The 21,553-nt window shown below is 40.1% G+C and overlaps 1 protein-coding gene and 1 pseudogene across 2 annotated transcripts in view; both read left to right on the top strand.

Moving 5' to 3' along the window:
• Positions 1-367: 367 nt before the first annotated feature.
• ENTPD1 (ectonucleoside triphosphate diphosphohydrolase 1) overlaps positions 368-21,553 on the top strand; it is a 90,014-nt gene continuing 68,828 nt past the window's right edge. The window contains exon 1 of one of the 2 annotated variants that reach the window (XM_030334509.2): positions 368-496. In XM_030334509.2, the coding sequence (XP_030190369.1) occupies positions 481-496 (16 nt within the window). In that variant the 5' untranslated portion in view covers positions 368-480. The remainder of the gene's footprint in view (positions 497-21,553) is intronic. The other variant, XM_032595145.1, reaches the window with a different exon arrangement.
• LOC116738371 lies at positions 2,735-3,381 on the top strand (annotated as a pseudogene).

Genomic DNA, 21,553 nt, shown 5'->3' with positions numbered 1-21,553 from the left:
ATGGGGCAGGAAGAACTGTTCTTGAGTTCTTCTAGTTTTTCTAGTGGGTATCAGGTAACAAGCTTCTAGTTATCTGGCTTCAACACTGCAATAAGTAAATAGCTTTTTTGCTTGCAGCCAAGATAACATTTCTCGAGAGAAAAAAATGGATTTCTGTAACAAAATGAGAGGGAGAGCGAGATACTTGAACATACATAGCTTTAAGAATACGAAAAATGACAACCCCAACCCGGTCAAATCTTCGTGTGCTTTAGGGAAATGAGCAGCGGGACTCAGCCAATCTATTCTTTGCAGTCAATGAAAGAGACATAGGGTTTGAGGTTCCTTCCGAAACGGGGCCGGCTAATTTAGCCCCTCCCACAAGCCCGAGGGTCTGTTATATCTCGGTTCCTTGAGTACCTCTCTCACTGAGACCGACCACAGCAAGCAGAAGCTGAAAAAAATAAAGAGCAAAGAGGAAGAAAACAAAAGCTGCCAATTATGGAAGATAGAAAGGGTAAGAGCAAATTGATTTGATCTGAATCCTTAAGAACAAACCAAAGGAAAAAAAAAAAAAGAAGGAAAAAAACCCCCAAAAACCCAGACCAAAAGCAAGTACTTGAAAGAGCAAGAGGCATAAATCCCCAAATGAACTTTCCCACCCTCTCCTTCAGAGAGGAGGCAGGGAAAGAACTTTGGGAAACTTTTTAGGAAGCAAAGCCCCGGGGTTTTAGTGAAGGGTGGCTCTTGAGTAAGCTGGAGGGCCTCATGAATATTCATGATCAATTTGCATTCAGCTCTAGTGTTTTAGCGGCAAATGACTCCTTCCATCCCTTTGCGGTTTTAAGAAGCAGCTGCCTCATTTATAGTCCAGAGTCATCTTGCTTCGGGTCTGTACCTCAGCGAGTTTGCTTGAAGATGCTGGGCTCTGTGTGTAGGAGATTTGTTTTGTTCTCAAGTTTCCTGCGTGCTTTCCTGTTGTTAAATTAGCCAAGGGTTCTCTGCCAGGAGTTAGATAGAGAAGTTAATGTGGCAAGAGGCTGTCACAACAGGACCTCACAGTATGTCTTAAAAAAGACGAACCGCTTCTTGGGATGTGTGTATATGTATGGTGTGTGTCTGGGTGGGGGTGGAGTGAAGGGGTGGAGGGGTGAACAGTTTTATCTTAAAAAAGCAAGGCATATCTGGGTGACTATATTTAGATTTTGTCTAAAAACTGTAAGAGCAGCCTAGTTTGCACAGATGGTGTGCACTCTCTGTCTTTTACCTCTTTTGGGCATTTTCTGCCACGATGGAGAGCCAGCTGCTTGCCAGCCCATGGGAGTCAGGGAGAGTCTCCACAGCAGTGTGGTTGTGTAGGGTTGCAAACCTTCTTCTTCATCTCTAATTTCTGATAGCCCCACACGTTTTTATCACATAGAATGCAGAGCAATGGGATGAGTAGTCAACGGGTTCTTAATGATAGTGATAAAAGCTATTAACGTTTACTAAGTCTTTACTCTGCGCCGGGAGCTATTCTAAACACATTACCTGTATTATTTATTCCTCACATCAACTTAAGAGGTGAGTGCTATCATTATCATTCCCATTTTCCACATGGTGGTGATATAATGAGAGTGTTGCTTGCCTTGGGATCACACTGTTAGTGAATGGTGAATTTAGATACAGGTCGTTGGACTCAGGGTCTATAGGCTTTTTTTCTATACTCTCACTGTTACACCTCCTGAAGGCTCTGGCTACTACGGCCACATGTGGTTGATTCGGAGTCTGCAGAGCTTTGAGCTACTGGGAGAAATGATACTGATGAAATCTCAAGTCTGAGAAGGAATCTGTGCTTTGCTATCAATTCACATACATTTTCTCACTTGGTGCTCATGGCTATTCTCTATGGCTCTATGGGCCATTCTCTACCCCAGGTATTGTTAGTTTTACCCTTTTACAAAAGGAAGAGAGTGGGACCCGGAGGGGTTATGTGACAGTAATCACACAGCTAGTTTTTCCAAGTCCAGACCAGAAATACCCTCCCTCTGGTTTCCCTTCTAACCTGCAGAGTGAGCCCAGTCATCTCTGAACTTCGGTCCCCACCCCCAGCCACTTTCAGTTCCCCAAGTGACCTTGTTCCTTTCCGCCCTCTCAGACTGTTACATGGCACTTGCTTCTGCCTTGAAGGCCTATCTGGCCTTCTCCTTCCCCTTCAGTCTGGAGCCCCACTGCCTAGATTTGAATCCCAGCTCCACCATTTACTAACTGAGTGCCTTGGTTTCTTCATCTATAAAATGAAGAGAATAATAATATCTACCTCATAGCGTTATTATAAAGACTAATTGAGGAATTTATGCAAAATTCTCAGAATAGGATCTGACATATAGAGTATGTGTTCAGTAAATGTGAGCTGTTGCAATCATTCTTTCAAGCTTTATCTTGGTTACCAACTGCCACTTCATGCCTTCTCCTTCCCTTGAGCCTTAGGTTAACCCCTGACTTGGATGTTTCTACACCTCCACTGCTTACGCCTAAGCTGGTGCTCATGATACTCATCCACATTGCTGTCCTCTGCATTTCCTCCCCCTTACCCTGATTATAATTTCTTTATTCACCTTTGGATTGGCAGTGTCTAGTACAATGTTTAGCACATAATAGGAACTCAACAAATATTTAGCAAACTAAGTATTATTTTTTTAGCTGATGTTTATCCAAGAATCAGAAGGCTAGTTTAAAAGGGGACCCTATGACTCTTTTCTGATTATTTTGGTGCGTGGCACCATGAGCAACAAAGTCTCCCGTGACACCCTGTATGAGGTGGTGCGGGAAGTCCTGCCCAGGAACCAGCCAGCCCAAGCACCAGGAGTTTTGGGAGATGGTGGAGCTGCAGGTCAGCTTGAAGAACTATAACCCTCTGAAGGACAAATTCTTCTTAGGCAACGTCAGGCTTACGTCCACTCCCTGCCCCACGTTCTCTGTATGTGTTTTAGGGGACCAGCAGCACTGTAATGAGGCCAAGGCTATGGTTATTCCCCACATGGACATTGAGGCATTGAAGAAACTCAACAAGAATAAAAAATTAGTCAAGAAGCTGGCCAAGAAGTATAATGCCTTTTTTGCTTCAGAATCTCTGAGCAAGCAGATCCCACAAATCCTGGGTCCAGGCCTGACTAAGCCTGGCAAGTTCCCTTCCTTGCTGGCCTACAATGAGAACATAGTGGTCAAAGTAGATGAAGTGAAGTTGGCCACATGAAGACGACAGATGATGAGCTTGTGAACAACATCCACTTAGCTGTCAATTTCCTGGTGTCATTGCTCAAGAAGAATTGGCAGAACCTCCTAGCTTTGATACTTCAAGAATACCATGGGCAAGCCCCAGTACCTGTACTAAGGCACAGTTTAATAAACCCTAGTGCTGCCAAAATAAGTAAGTAAATAAAAAAATAAATGAGAAATAAAAGGGGACCTATGAGTTTTCAGTAGAGTTCCCGCTGGTACATACCGCTCTTTTATTCACTCTATTAAGATACCCCCCCAAGTGAATACGCCGAGAAACAAGATGCATCCCTTCTAGGAGGCTGATCATCAGAGCTGATGTGGCCCCATGCCAGGGTACCCAGGTTGGCCAGTCCAGCTCTGGCAGAACTTTAGCCCCCACTCCCCATTCAGCCAGGGGCCAAACTGGAGATTTCAGATGCCTCATAGCACAACCTCACTATCTCTGAACAGAGCATCTGGTTCCAGAAATAGTGCCTCCCCAGCCCCATTTAATAGCAACCTTATAGTCCGAGACAATGTGTTCTGGTAATAGAAGAAAAACATACACTACAGAGGTTGGCCCTGAGTAAAATCATAAAGTACGTTAAACTTGTTTCCAGCACCCTCCCTTTCCTCTTCCTGGCATACCTTCAAAGCAATTTGACAAATATTATTGTGTGTCTACCATTTATAAGTCCCCATGCCAGATGGGTGAGATGTAAACAGTTTGCTCACAGTCTAGTGAAGGAAGACAGACATATATACAACCAACTCTAACTGAAACCAGACTCTGTGAAGTGTTAATAATAAGAGCTAACATTGATTACTATGTACCAGGCACTGTAATTTTTAAATGCATTGTGTCATAGAATCTTCACAACAAACCTGTGATATCGGTTTCTGCATCTCATAGCTGAGGAGGGAAGTCACTTGGCCAAGGGCCCAGAGATAGTATAGGAAGAGGGGACATTTATTTTATTCAAGTGTAATTAACATGTGGTGTTATATTAGTTTGTATTAGTTATATTAGTTTTATTGATTCAACAATTCTATACATTACTTGGTGCTCATGATGATAAATGTACTCTTAATCCCCTTTGCCTAGTTCATCCCCCACTCTGGCAACTACCAGTTTGTTCTCTGAATTTAAGAGTCTATTTTTGTTTTTTCCTCTTTGTTTTGTTTCTTAAAATCCACATGAATGAAATCCTATGGTATTTGTTTTTCTCTGACTGACTTATTTCGCTTAGCATTATACCCTCTAGATCCATCTATGTTGTTGCAAATGGCAAGATTTCAGTCTTTATTCTTTTTATGGCTGATTAATATTCCTTGAATATATATAATGCCTCTTCTTTCTTTATTTCATTTTTTTAAGTAAGCTCCATGCCCAACATGGGTCTTGAACTCACAACCCTGAGATCAAGAGTTGTGTGTTCCACTGACTGAGCCAGCCAGGTGCCCCTACCATCTCTTCTTTATTCATTCACCTATTGATGGATGCTTGGGTTGCTTCCATGTCTTGGCTCTTGTAAATAATGCTGCAATAAACATAAGGGTGCATATATATTTTTTAAAGTTTATTTATTTTTGAGAGAGAGAGAGGGAGAAGGAGAGGGAGAGATGGAAGAGCAGAGAGAGGGAGAGGGAGAATCCCTAGTAGGCTCTGCACTGTCAGCACGGAGCACAATGCCGGGCTCAAACTCACGAACCTTGAGATTATGACCTGAGCCAAAATCAAGAGTTGGACACTCAACTGAGTGAGCCACCCAGGTGTCCCTGGTGCACATACTTTTAAAATTAGTGTTTTCATTTTCCTTGGGTAAATACCCAGTAGTGGAATTACTAGATGATATGGTAGTTCTATTTTTATTTTTTGTGGAAGCTCCATACTGTTTTCCACAGTGGCTGCACCAGCTTGCATTCCCACCAACAGTGCATGAGGATTCATTTTTCCCCACATCCTCACCAACACTTATTATTTCGTATGTTTTTGATTTTAGCTAATCTGACAGGTGTGAGGTGATATCTCATTGTGGTGTGATTTGCATTTCTCTGATGATGAGTGATGTTGAGCATCTTTTCATGTATCTGTTGGCAATCTGTATGTCTTTCTTGAAAAAATGTCTATTCATGTCTTCTGTCCATTTTTCAATTGGATTATTTGGTTTGTTTGTTTGTTTGTTTTGGTGTTGAGTTGTATAAATTCTTTATATATTTTGGATATTAACCCCTTGTCAGATGTGTCATTTGCAAACATCTTCTCCCATTCAGTAGGTTGCCTTTTTGTTTTCTTGATGGTTTCCTTTGTTGTACAAAAGCTTTTTATTTTGGTGTAATGTCAATAGTTTGATTTTGTTTTTGTTTCCTTTGCCAGAGGAGACTTTGAGTCACAGATTACCTATGTCATTGCAGGATCATGGGAAATGTCATTCATTCATTCGTTCGTTCGTTCATTCAGCCAGGGGCCATTTATTTCTTCAATAAATTAAGGGTTTATTCGTTTATTCAATACATGGCCTAGAACAGGAAGCTAACCTCTAATTTGCCATACAAGAAAGAAGTCTGAATTTATTGCACACAAACTATTATTACTAAAAAGGCCCTGTGTCGGAGTTTCTAAATATCTCCCACTTTTTCTCCATGGCTCCAAGTCTCCCTGCTTTTATTCCCTGCCTCCAACCTGAGAAGTACTGGAGAAGTATTTTCTCTAGAACCCTTTCCTGGATGTTTGGAGTACCATGGAGTAGGGGTAGCAGGAACTCAGGGCTCTGAGACTGGGAATAGTGTGCCTGGGGCATTGTACCCACTCTGCAGAAGTGAGGTGGGAATGATTCTAGGTGCAAAGGGGGGAAGTGGGTGCAGAGAGGACCAGTGGAATTTCTTTAGTTTGGAAAATTGAGGGAATTATGAGGAAAAAAGAAGCTGTTGGAGAAAAGAAGGCAGAGGAGGGTTTGTGTAACATGCTTCCATCCTGTTGTGTTTGTGCTAGAATAGCAACATGACTTTAGAGACCCAGGAACAATGGCAATACATGTCCTTCATAAAGAAGTGTTTCCTTTTGATTCATAGAAGGGATGTGGACAATTCTTTATGACCGTGAGAGTGTAAGTAATATGGCACATGCCCGTGAAAGAAAACATGAAAATATAGATTAGGGGAGAAAAGAAAAACAATCATTCCCAACAATATCTTGGTGTATTTCCTTGCAGTTCCTTTTACTATGCCTGTGTTGTTTCTCTTTTTGCATTTTCTTGGCTAGGATCTTGAAAAATTATGAGATGGCATTATGATTGTTAAGCTGTACATACAGTTTTAAAGCCTGGATTTTAGCATAGCAGTGAAGCACGAACATTTCTATCTTAGCCTCGCTCTGTTATCATAATTTTTATGGTCCTATAATTTAATAATTCTCCTGTTATTGAACATTTAGGTTGTTACCATTTCCAATAAACGTCTTTATGCATAAAGTTTTTCCATACGTAGGGTTGCATGCTAGGATAGATAGAGTCCCAGAAGTAGAAATACCAGATTAAAACTTGTAAATAGTTTTTAAAGTTCTTGATTACTGTTGCCAAGTTGCTTTCCGTAAGGGTGGACATTTCATGCTTCCACAAGCAGCTCCTGTTTTGTTGCATCCCTGACAGCTTTGGTGTTTTTTTAAAAAATAATCTTATCTACTTTTATGTTGTTTTAATTTGTGTTTTTTAAATTTTGTAATTAATTTTGAGAGAGACAGAGAGAGCATGAGCAGGGGAGGGGCAGAGAGAGAGAGTCCCAAGCAAGCTCTGCACTGGCAATGCAGAGCCCAACGTCGGGCTCAAACTCATGAAACTGTCAGATTGTGACCTGAGCCAAAATCAAGAGTAGGACGCTCAACCTACTGAGCCACCCAGGCACCCCGAATTAGTATTTCTTTAATTACCAGTAAATTCAGTGTTTTTTGACATAATGTCCTTCTTCTTTTGTATACTGTTTATATCCTTTGCCCTTTTATTACTTATTTGGATTTTATGTTTTCAATTTAATTTATGTGAGCTCTTCATCAAATAAAGATATTCAAGTTTTTCTGCCATATTCACAACAGTTTTTCTGAGTCTTCCCTTAGTGTTTTTTTTGTACAAAGACTTATAGCTGTAAATAGATCCAATACACTTTTATCAGTGGTGCTGTGGTTTTCAAAATAGTTTGAAACTGCATTTTTATGGTCTCTTTAACCCAGAATAATATATATTTTTTAAGTTCCAAGTGATTGTTATTTTTGTTTAAACTATTAATTTTAATTAAAATTTCATTTTATTTCACAATGGATAGAGAATATGGCTTTATAATTTCTGAAGTTTCTTTGTACTTAAGCATGTAGTGAATTTTTTGTGAATGCTTATAAAGGAGATATATTCTGTTTTTAAGACATAAGAGTGGGTATTTAAAAATCTATCCAGTCATTTCAATCATATGGTAACCCCTCCCCAAGCATAATTTTCTCCTATGTGAAATGATAGTCAATATCCATTATTTTCAGTTCTGGTGGGGAAATGCGACCTGAGTCATTTTTATTGTGGCTTGTTAGAAAAGTAGGGGCATGATGGAAAGTTGGGAGTACGGAGGGAAGGTCAAGAAGATGCAGAGAAGGAGTAATTCAGTGTTGGGAAAGAGACAAGAAGGTGAGAGGAAGTTCTCAGGTGACATCTGAAGCAGCTGAGCCTCGTATGGCTAAGTATACAGTGGCTGTGAGTGAGAATTACCCGGCCTCTCTGTTTCATGTAACCATGGCAGGTTCCAGGAGGCCAGAGCCAGGATGTGGGACTGTTTGGCAGGATTTAAGAGGTGGGGTCAGAATCACTGAACCATAAAACTGAAACAGTATTGCTTAAGTGGATAAAGACTCAGACACATGCACAAAAAGACATCTGAAGTGATGCGTCATCAGTAAAATAATTTTTTAGGCTCTGTGCTCAAAAGACAGAGTAGATAGGACCCGAACAACCCTTGTTTCCAGTGAACAGGGTTAGTTAACAGAAATTAATAGTGCAGTACTCATATTTTCTTATTTCAGCTATGTAAAAACGTTGCTGGTACCATCTTTTGCTTAATGTCTTCTTTTTTTTTTTTTCAACGTTTTTTATTTATTTTTGGGACAGAGAGAGACAGAGCATGAACGGGGGAGGGGCAGAGAGAGAGGGAGACACAGAATCGGAAACAGGTTCCAGGCTCTGAGCCATCAGCCCAGAGCCCGACGCGGGGCTCGAACTCACGGACCGCGAGATGGTGACCTGGCTGAAGTCGGACGCTTAACCGACTGCGCCACCCAGGCGCCCCGCTTAATGTCTTCTTTTAAATATTTTTTTAAATTAATTTATTTGGAGAGACAGAGAGAGTGCACGGGAGGGGCAGAGAGAGAGAGAGAGAGAGAGAGAGAGAGAGAGAGGGAGAGAGAGAATCCTGCTGTCATTGTGGAGCCTGTCACAATTGTGGAGCCTGCTGTCATTGTGGGGCTCGATCCCACGAACCATGAGATCATGACCTGAGCCGAAATCGAGTCAGATGCTTCACTGACTGAGTCACCCAGGAGCCCCTGTGTTTTCTTTTTATTGCTTTCTTTTGGTGAGTTGAGAAATAGATTTTTTCATAGAAATAGAGCTTTTCCCCATAGATTTACTTTCTTTTTCTTCTTTTTTGGTCAATATAGTAACTGAGGTAGGCTGCAAAGGTTATAGCTCCTAATCTTTAGAATTCATGCATGTCCTATTGAAAAAGAGTCTTCACAGATGTGATTAAATTAAGGATCTTTAACTGGGGAGAGGATCCCGGATTAGCCAGGCGGGCCCTAAATGCAACCAATATCCTTATAAGAGGGAGGGAGTGGGGGATTTGTCACAGAAGGCAATGTAACCACTGAAGCAAGATGCTGTGCCTCTGGCTTTGAATGTGGGGGAGAGGGCCACTAGCCAAGGAACGCATGGAATGGAGTTTAGAAGATGCAAAAGGAAGAACGGCTCTGCCAACACCCTGATTTCAGCCCAATGAAGCTGATTTCAGACTTTGGACCTGTGAAACTGTGAGAGAGTAAATGTGTATTTTGCTTTAAGCCACCAAGTTGGTGATAATTTCTTATGGCAGCCGTAGGAAACGAATACAGTAAGTTTTTAATGCGTGGAAGTGGTGGTGACTTTAGTTAGTTAACCTACATGTTCCGTGTGTGCACCTGCTGTTCTAGTCACCTTACAGCTGTTAACTCAGTTCTCAAACAAGTTTTGGAGGTCAGTACTGTTTACTGTCCCTGTCTTACAAACGAGAGACTGAAGAAGTGAGTTAGCAAAAGTCTCTCCATTGGTCCGTGTTGAAGTTGAGATTTGAACTCATAGTTGTTGATCTTACTATTATTTTGAGATATAATTCACATACCACGTAATTCACGCACTTAACATCCACTTTTCGGTGTTTTTTTACTACGTTCACAGAATTGTGTAGTCATCGCTACAATCAATTTTGGAACATTTTATCACCCCAGAAAGAAACTCTGTACCCATTAGTCGCTTCCATTCCATCTCCACATACCGTTTCTTCCCCCCACAGCCTTTGGCAAACACCAGCGTCCTTTCTGCTAAAGTTTTGCCTCTTCTGAACATTTCCTATCATATATTCCACTGTATGGATAAACCACATTTTATCCATTCATCACTTAGTGGATATTTGAGGTGTGTCTACCTTTTATCATTATGAATAATGCTGCTCTGAGCATTCATGGACTAGTTTTTGTGTGGATCTATGTTCTTAATTTCTCTTGGATATATACCAAGAAGTGGGTCATATGTCTATGCTTAACCATTTGAGGAACTGCCAGACTGTTTTCCAAAGTAGCTGCATCATTTTACATTCCCACCAGCAGTGTGTGATGGTTGCAGTCTCTCTCCATCCTTACCTAGCCCTTTTTATTTTTTTTATTGATCTTTGATTATAGCCATCATATTGAGCGTGAAGTGGTGTCTCGTGGCTTTGATTTGCATTTCCTTGATGGCTAATGATTCTGAGCATCTGTTTGTGTGTTTAATGGGTATTTGTAGATCTTCTTTGGAGTAGGAACCTTTGTCTAATCCATAGTCATGAACATTTGCACTTATGTTTTGTTTGAACGATTTTCTGGTTTTAGCTCTCACATTTAGGTCTTTGATCCATTTTGAATAATTTTTGGAGGTGGTATGAGGTGGAGGCCCAACTTCATGTGAATATCCAGTTGTCCCAGCACTATTTATTGGAAAGATTATTCTCTTCCCCAGTGAATTTTCTTGGCAGCCTTGTTGAAAAGCAATTGACTGTAAATGTGAGGACTCTCAGCTCTATTCTGTTGATCTGTATGTCTATCTCTGTGTCAGTTCCACCCTGTCTTGATTACTATAACTTTGTAGTAAGTTTAAAAATCAGAGTCAGTTCTTTTTTTCAAGATTGTTTTTACTCTTTGGGGTCCCTTGAATTTCCATATGAATTTTAGGATCAGCTTGTCAATTTCTGCAAAGAAGCCAGCTGGAATTTTCATTTTATTCTCCATGTATCCTTTATGAACCATTGGCTTTTTTAAAAAAAACTTTTTTACATGTATTTATTTTTGAGAGGCAGAGAGAGAGAGAGAGAGCACAAGTGGGGGAGGGACAGAGAGAGAATGAGGCACAGGATCCAAAGCAGGCCGCAAGCTGTGCACAGAGCCTGACGCAGGGCTCAAACTCACAAACTGTGAGATCATGATCTGAGCCAAAGTTGGACGTTTAACTGACTGAGCCACCCAGGCGCCCCATGAACCATTGGCTTTTTAAATCCAAGTTGAGTCTCTGGAGTTTTCATGGAGGAATTTATATTAGTTCACATTTATTTTATGTACCATTCTTGTTTTATTCTCCCTGGTGTTGAATGTTTTCTCATATTATGCTTTTTGCTATATGGACTCTGCACTTTTGCTTATTTATTTTTATCTATATTTCTAGAAAGCTATGGATAATAGATATCTTATTTTTATTTTTGTCTGTGGATATATTAAATGAAAATAAAAACATTCCTGAGCTTAAGTTTATCTTAATATCAAAGTAAAAACAAGAGTAATTGTGGCTGTGTTATGAAAGGTGAGAATTTAAGAGCTTTTGCTTCCCTTGGTCTTCCTTTCTTATTTTAATTATTTAATTTCATAATATTATAAATTCCAGTACCTAAAACTATATTAGGCATTTATTTAATAGGTTTTTCCTTTTTATTTGGATATTAATAATTATACTCATCCCTCCATGGATTTAATTGGTTTCAATATAGTTCTTTTCTCATTATGCATTCAATCCCATCCTTGAGTTCTTAATTTTGTTTCTCTTCATAATGCTCTAGTCAGCATACCAAAGTAATTTTTTAGAAAGGGCATCAGTGTGGTAAGAGGGTGACAATTTGTCTAAATATAGACATCTTATCCCCTCCTGTAATTGGAAATATTCTACTGTCTTGAGGTGTCTGGTGCTGAGAAGTTTGAGGACAGCTGTTTTCCAGCCCTAACGTTCTTCTGTTCTCTAGTCCTGACATTTATACTTCTTACAGCAAGACAACTGAGTACAGACTTCCTTTCACAGATTTTGCCTAGAATATGGTAAACCCCCTTGATTGCCAAATTCAGGACTTCTTTAGGAGCAAGAAAGATTTCTCTTGGCATAACTCCTATCAGTGTTCCTGCTTTGTTCATTTTTTCCCTCCAGGACCTATTATTTGGATCTCTAATCTCTGAACACCATCTACCTTTCTCTCTTTCTTTCTCTTTCCTTTCCTTCATTGGTTTTTCTTTGTATTCTGAGAGTGTTTTCCTACAATATGCTCTACATCACTGATGCAATTTTCCTTAATTATCTCCAATATAAACTTTTCATTCAGCTGCAGTGTTTTTGGTTACCATGAAATCTTTTATCTTAGTCTGTTCTCTTCTCATAGCAACATCCTCTTGTATCTAACTAAAAAATAAACAAGGAAAGATTTCTCTCTCGTTCTTGCATCATATCTATTTTAGAGGCAAGCTTTTCCTTCATCGTTCTTTCTACTTTACTGTAAAATTTATTTAGTCTAAGGCCTTACCCTTAAAAAAAAAAAAAGATTCCTTTTGTATGTGTGTGCAAATGAATGTGTGTATTTTTCACCTTGTTCTAAAAAGAATTGAAGGAAGTGTTGGGGGAGATTCATCCTAGCCCAGTGTTAGAGATGATTGGAATGCATAGTCTCCCCTTGGCCCCCTCAAATTCCCTTTGGATCCTGGAAGAATGCAGTCACTAAGTGCTAGATCCCCTTCTACATGTGGGAAGATATTTCAATCCTCTAGCCAAAAAAAGCTAACTCAGATCCAGGAAGGAAGGCAAATGTCCTGTCACTATTTAGTCATGTTTGAGAGGACAGTCTATAGTTGTCAGAATTCTCTCAATGTTATTGTCCAGAGGCATAAAGACATCCAGGAAGGACCCTTCTTAGGACCTGTTTTCTTCTCTTGTCCCTTCCCTACTGACAGCAAATTTATGTTGAACTGAAGAGTGAGCAGCTATTCCACTGCTTAGTGCCTTGCCTGAGTAATGCCTTTTTTTTTGGAGATCAATTCTAAGATCTCTTTATACTCATGGTAGACACATGGCTGCCAATTCACAGAGGCAAAAACAAATTCAAACAAACAAAACAAAGCGAGACAAAACAACCAACCCGGGGCTTCTCAAAGAGTTACCTTGCCTCTCCCATCACACTCTGCTGCTCTTCTCCCGTAATGTGCGTTTGTTCTTTCTAAGTTAATGGGTGTTTAGGAGAGCCAACTAAGGCCTCTACTTACTTGTGCCTGGTTATGCTGCCATGTCTCAGAAGAGATGATGCTGGCCATTAGTGTCATGTCTTAATTCGAATACAGCGGCTTTTCATTTGGGAAAAAAATCCCATTTCTTTTAAGGCATAGTTGTAGATTTTCACAAAAATGTGGGAGTGTGGCAAAGTATTTTCACTTATGCTACCATCATTCTTGGTGGTCATAAGACTTGGCTTTGTGAAATCATTCTGGCAGCAGTCTAGGGAATGAACCAAGATTGGTGAGCGATGGAGGGAGACTCGTATTGGGTTTCTGCAGTAGCCCAGTAGGTGAGAAGTGATGGGGACCTGCACTAAGGCATTGATGGTGCAGGGTGTGGGGGTAGGGGAATGAATGGGAGGGGCTGGATTTAGACAATTTTCTGAATTATAGAGTCTGAAGTAGAGAGCTAAGTGGTTTGTTGGGAGAGAAGGAGAAAGAGATGTCAAGACTTATTCTCAAGTTTAGATTTGAATGATTGGGTCAGTAAGTGCTTATAAAATAAGGCTAGGAAGTGGGGAAGGAGAGTAGATTTGACAGAGGAGGAGAGAGATAACAAGTTCATCCTGGCACATGCTGAACACGAGATGGTTATAAGACATCAAGCAGAGATACTATGTTGATTGCTGGAAATTTGGGTCTAGAGCTTAGAGAGGTCTGTCCAAAATCCAGAGATAATGAGAGTTGGAGTTGGAAAGGATGGGCATGAATAAATCTCCTTGGAAAGGGTAGAGAATGAAAACAGAAGAGGATGAAGAATGATACCTAATAAGTACCAACGTTAATAAAGGGATGGGAAGAGAAAGGATTTGAGAAAAGAGATTCAGAATCTCTTCTGGTATTTGTGCTTTCTGTTGCTTATTTTGGTAGCTGAGTGCCTTTCTTTTTTTTTTTTTTTTAATTTTTTTAATGTTTATTTTTGAGAGAGAGACAGAGAGACAGAGTATGAGTTGGGGAGGACCAGAGAGAGAGGGAGACACAGAATCTGAAGCAGGCTCCAGGCTCTGAGCTGTCAGCACAGAGCCCAATGTGGGGCTTGAACCCACAAACTGTGAGATCATGACCTGAGCCAAAGTCAGCCACCCAGGTGCCCCATGAGTGGTTTGCTTTCTTACATTCCTGCAGGGTTGCCTTCTCCACACCATCGTGATGTCACAAGTTTTGGTTAAATCCACATGCAATGTTTCCTTTAGCATGACTAATTATTGTTTGTGTCTCAGATGTTCTTTCCTATAGGACTTTTTATTTTTACTGACATTAATAAGGCCTCTCACTTCTTTATATGCTTAGTTCTCAGTGTCTCTCTATTAGTAATCCTTTTTTGCAAACCCTTTGATACACTTTCCTACATAGTCAGTAATTTTTCTTTTTTGTCCTTCTTTTCTTGTCTGTTCTTTTTTAAAACCTCCTCTCTGAACCTGTTGTCCTATCCCCATCTAAGCTCATTGCTCTTCTAGACTGCTGCATGGTTGTCTTCCTGGACTTCTTCCCCTGACCTTTCTACTGTTGATTTTGATTCTCCGTTTGTACTACATCTTTTCCTTTTCCTAGGTTCACTACCTCATTTGGGTGGAGCACATCCTTTGGTACTTCCTGAGAAAAGGTGCATTGGATTAAAAATGTTGAGGCCTTTGTGTCTTTTGGATTTTTGAAGTCTGATGCTATTCTTATTCCCAATTATTTTTATGCCACTTGTTCCTCCCACCCCACCCTCTGTTTTCTAGGAAGCATTTAGGATTTTTTCTTTATCCCTTATGTACTAAACATGTATAGTGATGTACTTTGGGGTGTGTTTATTTTCATCTATTGTGTTGGGCATTCAGCCCCTCCCATCTGGCAACTCAGGTCCTTTAGTTCTGGGAAATTTTCTCATATGGTTTCTTTGATAATTTTCTTTCCGTGGTTTTCTCTGATCTTTCTTTCTGGAAGGTGTATTAGTCAGGTGCTGTCTCTCTTGTATTAATAATTTTAATTTCTTGTGTTTTCTCCCCATCCTCTTTGGCAGTCAGCTCTACCTTCTAGGATATTTTCTCAACTTTATTCTTAAAATTTCAAAGACATTTGTCAAGTTCATTTTTCAGTTATTGTAGTTTAAAATTCTAAAAACTTGTTTTTATTTTCTAATTGTTTATTTAAACAAAATTGTACACTCTTTTGGTCTCACAGATGCAATTTTTTTCTCATCTCTGTGAGGATAATAATTGAAATTTTCCCCTCTGTTTCCTCTGGGCTTGTTTATTTGTTTTCATTTTAGTCTTTCCCATTGAAGCCTTTTCCCACATATTATTATTATCTTTACACAATTCTGTCAGGTCAATGTTATTATTATCCTCATTTTATGGTTAATATGTCTTAGAAAGTATATCACTGCTTTATTTTTCTTACCAGGGATGTCTGAAAAAGTTATCAGAAACCAGCCAAATCCACAGTCCAGCGTCTTGATCAAGCTGAATTCTCTGTTGAGTCCTAGAGTCTCTGCTTGCCCTCCTATACTTTACTTTTCCTAAATGCCAGATAGAGTTCTCTTACTATATGAGATAGATCTGTTACAAAGATTTGTTCTTTTTAAAATTTAACTGAATGTTTCTCCTTTCCTGCATCTTCCTTCTGCCATTTGCACTAGTACTTCCCTCTGAGCCATAGAGGTGGACCAGATCTAAATCCCTTTCCGTGGGATAGTCCCTCAGATATTTGAAAGGATATTGTCATGACTCCTCCGTGTCTGCCATTCCCCAGCTGAAGAGGCCTCAGCTTTCCTACTGTATTTCACTGTTTTGTCAAGTTCCAGTTGGCTAACACTTGTTTTTTGGGAAGCTTCAGATCAGTTCTAGGCTGTTAAGGTCTCACTTTAAGTGTGTTGTCTGAAACTTAATACAGAGTCCAGATGTGCTTTGAAAGCCTGAGCCTTGACTGGGGTCCTGTCACTTTATTCATGTGTCCTGCAGTTGGTTTAGTTTTAACTTAACAGAGTGTCATATGCTCTAACATCTTTTCCTAGTAGGTGATAGTTTTGATAAGCGTCTCACAAATTTTAATTTCTGAGACTCTGAGCTGCTTACTTCTACTTAACTTCCTTTTGATTAGGGCTATGAGTATGTTGTCCTTCTTGGTTATTGCTTTTACTACTTAGGATTTCCTTTATAAGGCCAATTGCTCTTGACCTTAGATATTAACCCCAAATGGAGGTTCTAAGGTGATATTAAAAAATGGAAAGATCTTGTTAATGTAAACTACATAAATAAAAACTATCATATGCAAATTTGAAAAGGAAGATACAACGTAAACAGGAGTTTTCCAGGTACCATGTTAAGCACATTGAACCCATTACCTCATTTGACCTTTACAAAAATCTTATGACATGAGAAATGCTGTTATTCCTGTTTTAAAACTGAGGAAGTGAGGCCAATACCATATAGCTAGGAAGGCCAAAGGTGTGATACAGTCCTAGAAATGCCACGCTCAAGGCTGATAATGCTGTTACCTAGAGAATTGAAGCTCACACATTACATTTTGTGCTAATTATAGCTAATATGATTGAATGGAATTATCTTATATAACCTACTGAGGTGTATTACATCTGTGTCTTTTAACAGAGCATACCAAGGATAAAAACGTTTATTTGACAGATCAAGGCGATGACATTGACATTCTGAACATTAATTCTTACAGTTCTTTAAGAGCAGGGATTATTCATACTTTATATATCTTATTAATACTTATATATATCTTATACATACTTATGTATATCTTATATATCTTATAAAGTTTTATTCATACTTTATATATCCAGTACCAAGCACATTCCAGACAATCAAATGTTATTCAAATCAGTGCAAGCGTGAATATATAAATGAGTACATAATGAATGAATGAATGAAATTATAAGATATCAGTGACTAGTAAAGTTTTTAGGTCTATTAAAGTTTTGAGGCCTATTTGCCCCATACATCTTCAATAAATTTGTCCCTGTATAAATCTTCAATAGGTTGCTTTGCTTTATGAGCTCATATGTTTGCTCTTTGTAATGTTTTCATCTCATTGTCAGTGTTCTAAATGGAACATCCATAGATATGACATGTACCTGAAGCTCTTTGTAGATGGGGAGAGTAAAAGGAAGTTGCTGTAGGTAGCTCAGGTCATTGTGTCCAAGGGAGACAAATAAAGTCATGTTTGATCCAGACCATGGGTGTATTCAAGGGCTTTGATCCAAGGTGGGGGTCCAGCTGCAGGGGCATCTGGGAAGTACATCCTTGGTCTGTTGCCAAGTCATTGGGCAGAAATGTCTGTCTGAGGTCACTGGAAACTGAATTCAGATCCTACATGAAAGTAGTGGACTGAAACCAGCATACAAGGTCACTCCCCTACCAATTTGGTCAACATCTGTGGTCTGACTCTAATCCTAAGGTGGAAATGAAGCAAGGACCAGGAACTGGGTGGCCAGACTCTAATGTACTCTATGATGAATTTACCTAAGGAGGTTTGCCCAGATTCTCCCAAAGGGGTGGTTAAATTCTTTGCAGGACACTTGACCCAAGGCATGGAAGCAACATGGGTTTTCAGATGCTCTCCCATTATGGTGAAGAAATTCCCAATATACTGTAGGAATTAGGTGGAGTTGATCCTCAGGAGATAAACCTATTGTGTCTTCACCAGAGTAGGGCAAAGCTGGACAGGCGCAAACAGAGAGGAACAAATTGCTAATGGAACTTTTGTGAGTAGGAGCTTCTGTCTCTCCTTTGAAACTTCTGCCCTCCAATTTATTGTCTGTCTCAAAATACACTACTCTGGGGGTGCCTGGGTGACTCAGCTGGTTAAGTGTCTGACTTTTGATTTCAGCTCAGGTCATCATTTCGTGGTTCGTGAGTTTGAGCTCTGCATCGGACTCTGCACCGACAATGTGGACCTGCTTGGGATTCTCTCTCCCTCTCTCTCTCTGCTCTTCCCCTGCTCATGCTGTTTCTGTCTCTCTCAAAATAAATAAATAAACTTAAAAAAATACATTGCTCTGAACTGAAGATAATACTTCAGAGAGAGTGCAATGAAGGCATTGATTTGCAGGGAGTGGTTCATAAAAGGACTTACATTGTGCCAAGACCTATGCTAAGTGCTTGACTTTCACTATCTCATTTATCCCTACAACAACACTTTTTGACCCATCAAGCTATATATAGAGTATTTCCACCACTCAAAAAGTTCCCTCATGATTCAGTGCAAATTTGTTTACTTTTAATTGATTCATTGAGTAAAGAACTGGAAATCACTATGGGTGGTACATTCCCTTTCTGCATCACATTGGAAGTGAGATGTTGACAAACTGGGTGGGTGGGTATGTCCAGAATGGGAAAGGATTCAGAGACCATGTTGTATAAAGAACATGTGTCAAAAGAAATAGTGACATGAATATGACTGGTACTAATATGGTAGTTCTAAGAAAAATTGGAAACCTGCGTTTGGTCAATCAAGGTTAGCCAAATATTTTAAGAGACTTTCCAATATTGGAGGAAAGGGTTATTATAGGGCCATTTGGGGGAAGTCCGAGGTCTTAGGACAGTCATGAGCAGAGAGGATATGAAGGAGGGAGAGAGAATTTTCCCTGTTGTGTTAGTGACTGCATCCTGCATTAATTCATCTCAGCTTTGTTTTTTCTTCCCGCCCCACCCCCCACAGTCTTTCCATTATTTTATCTATTTATGAATTGCTTCTCTAAGAACTCTTAAGTCTGCCTGTTTAACTCCTGGTCCTCTGTATCACAAATTCTACTGGTTTCAGGATTCTTGGATGATAGTAGGTATGGTGAGGTGGAGGCATAAAGAATATTCAGGATAAAAAGACATGGGACTGGAAGTAGAAGACTTGGTTGAGTTGTACACCCAGTAGCATATAGGTGGGGCAAGTGTCCTTGCTCTTCAGCCTCAGCTTTTGCATACTTGTAAAATGGAACTATGTGTGTGTGTGTGTGTGTGTCCTAGGGAGTTTCTCTGAGGATCAAAAAGAGAGGGAACATAAATGCGTTTGCAAACTGTTGTTGAGATAATTGAAATGTAAAGTTTTCTATCACTATTGCCATTGTGACATTACCATTTGCAAGACCTCCTTTAATTTGGAAGCCCCTTAAGCCACAATGATTTGTGTAGTGGGGTCATTACTGTGTTGGAGCCTTAAATGGAGACTTTATCCATGATTTCTGAAAGGTCACCCACCCCAGAGATACATGTGAACAGAAAACAAATTTGTTTGTTAATTGGTTTCAGTTCTGTTGGCTTCAAATAGAGATCTCTGGGAGTCCTTGGCTGGCACATCAAGGGGACATTTCGAAGGAAATCTGTATGAGACCTCAGAGCAAATAGGCACTCAGCTATTTCCTTTCTAAAAAGGAAAAAAATTCTGCTTGTTTGGGTGCATGAACATATGTATAACAGCTTGCTCTAATCCTTTCCCCCATGCCTTGTTCCATTTTAAAGATAGAACAATCTAACACCCCAGCTTTTATATTATCTTCCACTTTAGGACTTTCACAGTATTTCTGGAAATTTTGCCTAAGCAGCATTACACCTTCTTTATTTCACAGGTATGCATAAAAAAGCAATATCCATTAACATTCTTCATGGCATTTTGATGGTAGGAAAAATATCTGAGTTTATTTTTAGGGAAAATCACATGGCAGAAAGAATAACAAATATTTGTGGTTGCCTTGGGAACTCAACTTCTAGATATTATGATTATGGAAAGGAGGAACAGATTTGGAGCTGGGGCAATTGGTTACCAAGTAATAGAACAGCAAGAGAAGCTGCAAGAGAGTTAGAAAGAAGTAGATCTATGTAAAAAAAACAGGTGCCTTGTCAATTATTTTTTCTTTTTGTCTATCCTGCCTTCCTGAGAGAGGAATGTGATGGGATGCTTAATATAACCAAGTGATTTTCTTGTTCTCTCTCTCTCTCTCTCTCTCTCTCTCTCTCTCTGTGCATATGTGTGTGTGTGTGTGTGTGTGTGTGTGTGTGTGTGTGTAAAGGTCAAGTTACTAATTTGACCTTTTGCCAAATTGTCCTCAGAGGAGAAGGTTTCCAAGGGGAGGCACTGGAGCCAGGAAATCAAGCTTTTTGTATTCCTGGATCTTTCTTGGAACAGCTCATTATGTGTGACATTTACAGATGTAGCCCCAGCTGCTCAGGAGTGTAAGTTCCTCAGAATACACATGCTTTATAGGAGCATTAAAAGTGTCCTATGTGTTGGGAGGAGCACTGGGTGATGTATGGAAACCAATTTGATAATAAATTTCATATTAAAAAAATAAAAAAATAAAACTCAAAAAAAAAAAAGTGTCCTATGCTGCTTGTTGCCAGCATTTCTAGCACTGATACTCACTAGCAGCTTGTTCCTCTGGCCAACCTCAGAGACAAGGGGACTTCTGTGAGCTCTGATGTCTTGTGCAGACAGTGGGACTAACTGTGGGGTTTGAAGGCCTGGAAGAGGATTCTAGTTTCATTCCCCAGTCACTCCAAGGCCTTGGTGGACCCAGGATATGGAGGTTCTGTACTTGTATGGCCTTCTGAGTTGCATACGGCATTTGACTTGCTGTTCCCCCAGAAAACATTTGATGTACACCCCAAACACTCAGGGCCTAGGCCTAATACTCTTTCTCTTGGAGCTGGCAGACAATGGAAGGAAAGAGTTACTTGGGGAAAGAAGTAAAGCTGGATGTCAGAGTGGGGTTAGGATTCAAGCATCAGGGTCTACAGGGCTCCAAGACTCTCGCCACTCCATTCCCACAGGACAAGATAGTGATGGGGTGTGTTATTGGGAGTTTAAGCCTAAGGGAGGGATATGTGTGAGGCATAGGTGACAAGGACTGGGTTAGGTTATCTGGGGTGATAGGGGCTGACAGGCCCATTTGGAGAAGTCAGAAAACACAGGTAACAGACTCTATTGCTGCATATAAGCTGGCAGGAACTGCTTTGATGAGGGCATAGTGCCAGCCCGCATGACTGGGCAGCCACTGTGGAAGTCATCCTCCCTGATTTCTCTTCCATTGCCAAAACTCAGCTCTTCTTTGATTCTGTCTCTGTGTCTCCTGCTGCACAGGATGCACTGGCTGGAAAACTCCCTTCTATTGTCACAAATTGTATTCGAGAGGGTTTCTTGTTCCAGGCCAACTCCATTGATCTCCTAAGAAAAAGAGGTAGAGCCGAATGTTCAAGCATTTGGATGAACCAAACCTCCAATCCTAGTTCTGCCTCTTACTAGCTATATCATCACCGCAGGCAGGTAACTTAACTTTTCTGAGTCAGTGTTCTCAACCAGTACAATATGATTAATTTTGTATTGGTTTGTTCAGAGGGCTAAATGAGGTAATGCAAGCCCAACCGTGGCTCAAGCAGTGGTTGTTGGCGTAGTCTATTGTGGCCAAGATCATAAGGTCACAGGACATGAAAAGCAGCCACAAAACCCAACCTAGACATTTATGAGGCAGAAACCACCTGTGGTGACCTTCTTAGAAGATGG

The sequence above is a fragment of the Lynx canadensis genome, chromosome D2, assembly GCF_007474595.2.
Source record: "Lynx canadensis isolate LIC74 chromosome D2, mLynCan4.pri.v2, whole genome shotgun sequence".
NCBI lineage: Eukaryota > Metazoa > Chordata > Mammalia > Carnivora > Felidae > Lynx > Lynx canadensis.
This window is presented reverse-complemented; position numbering and strand designations above follow the sequence as displayed.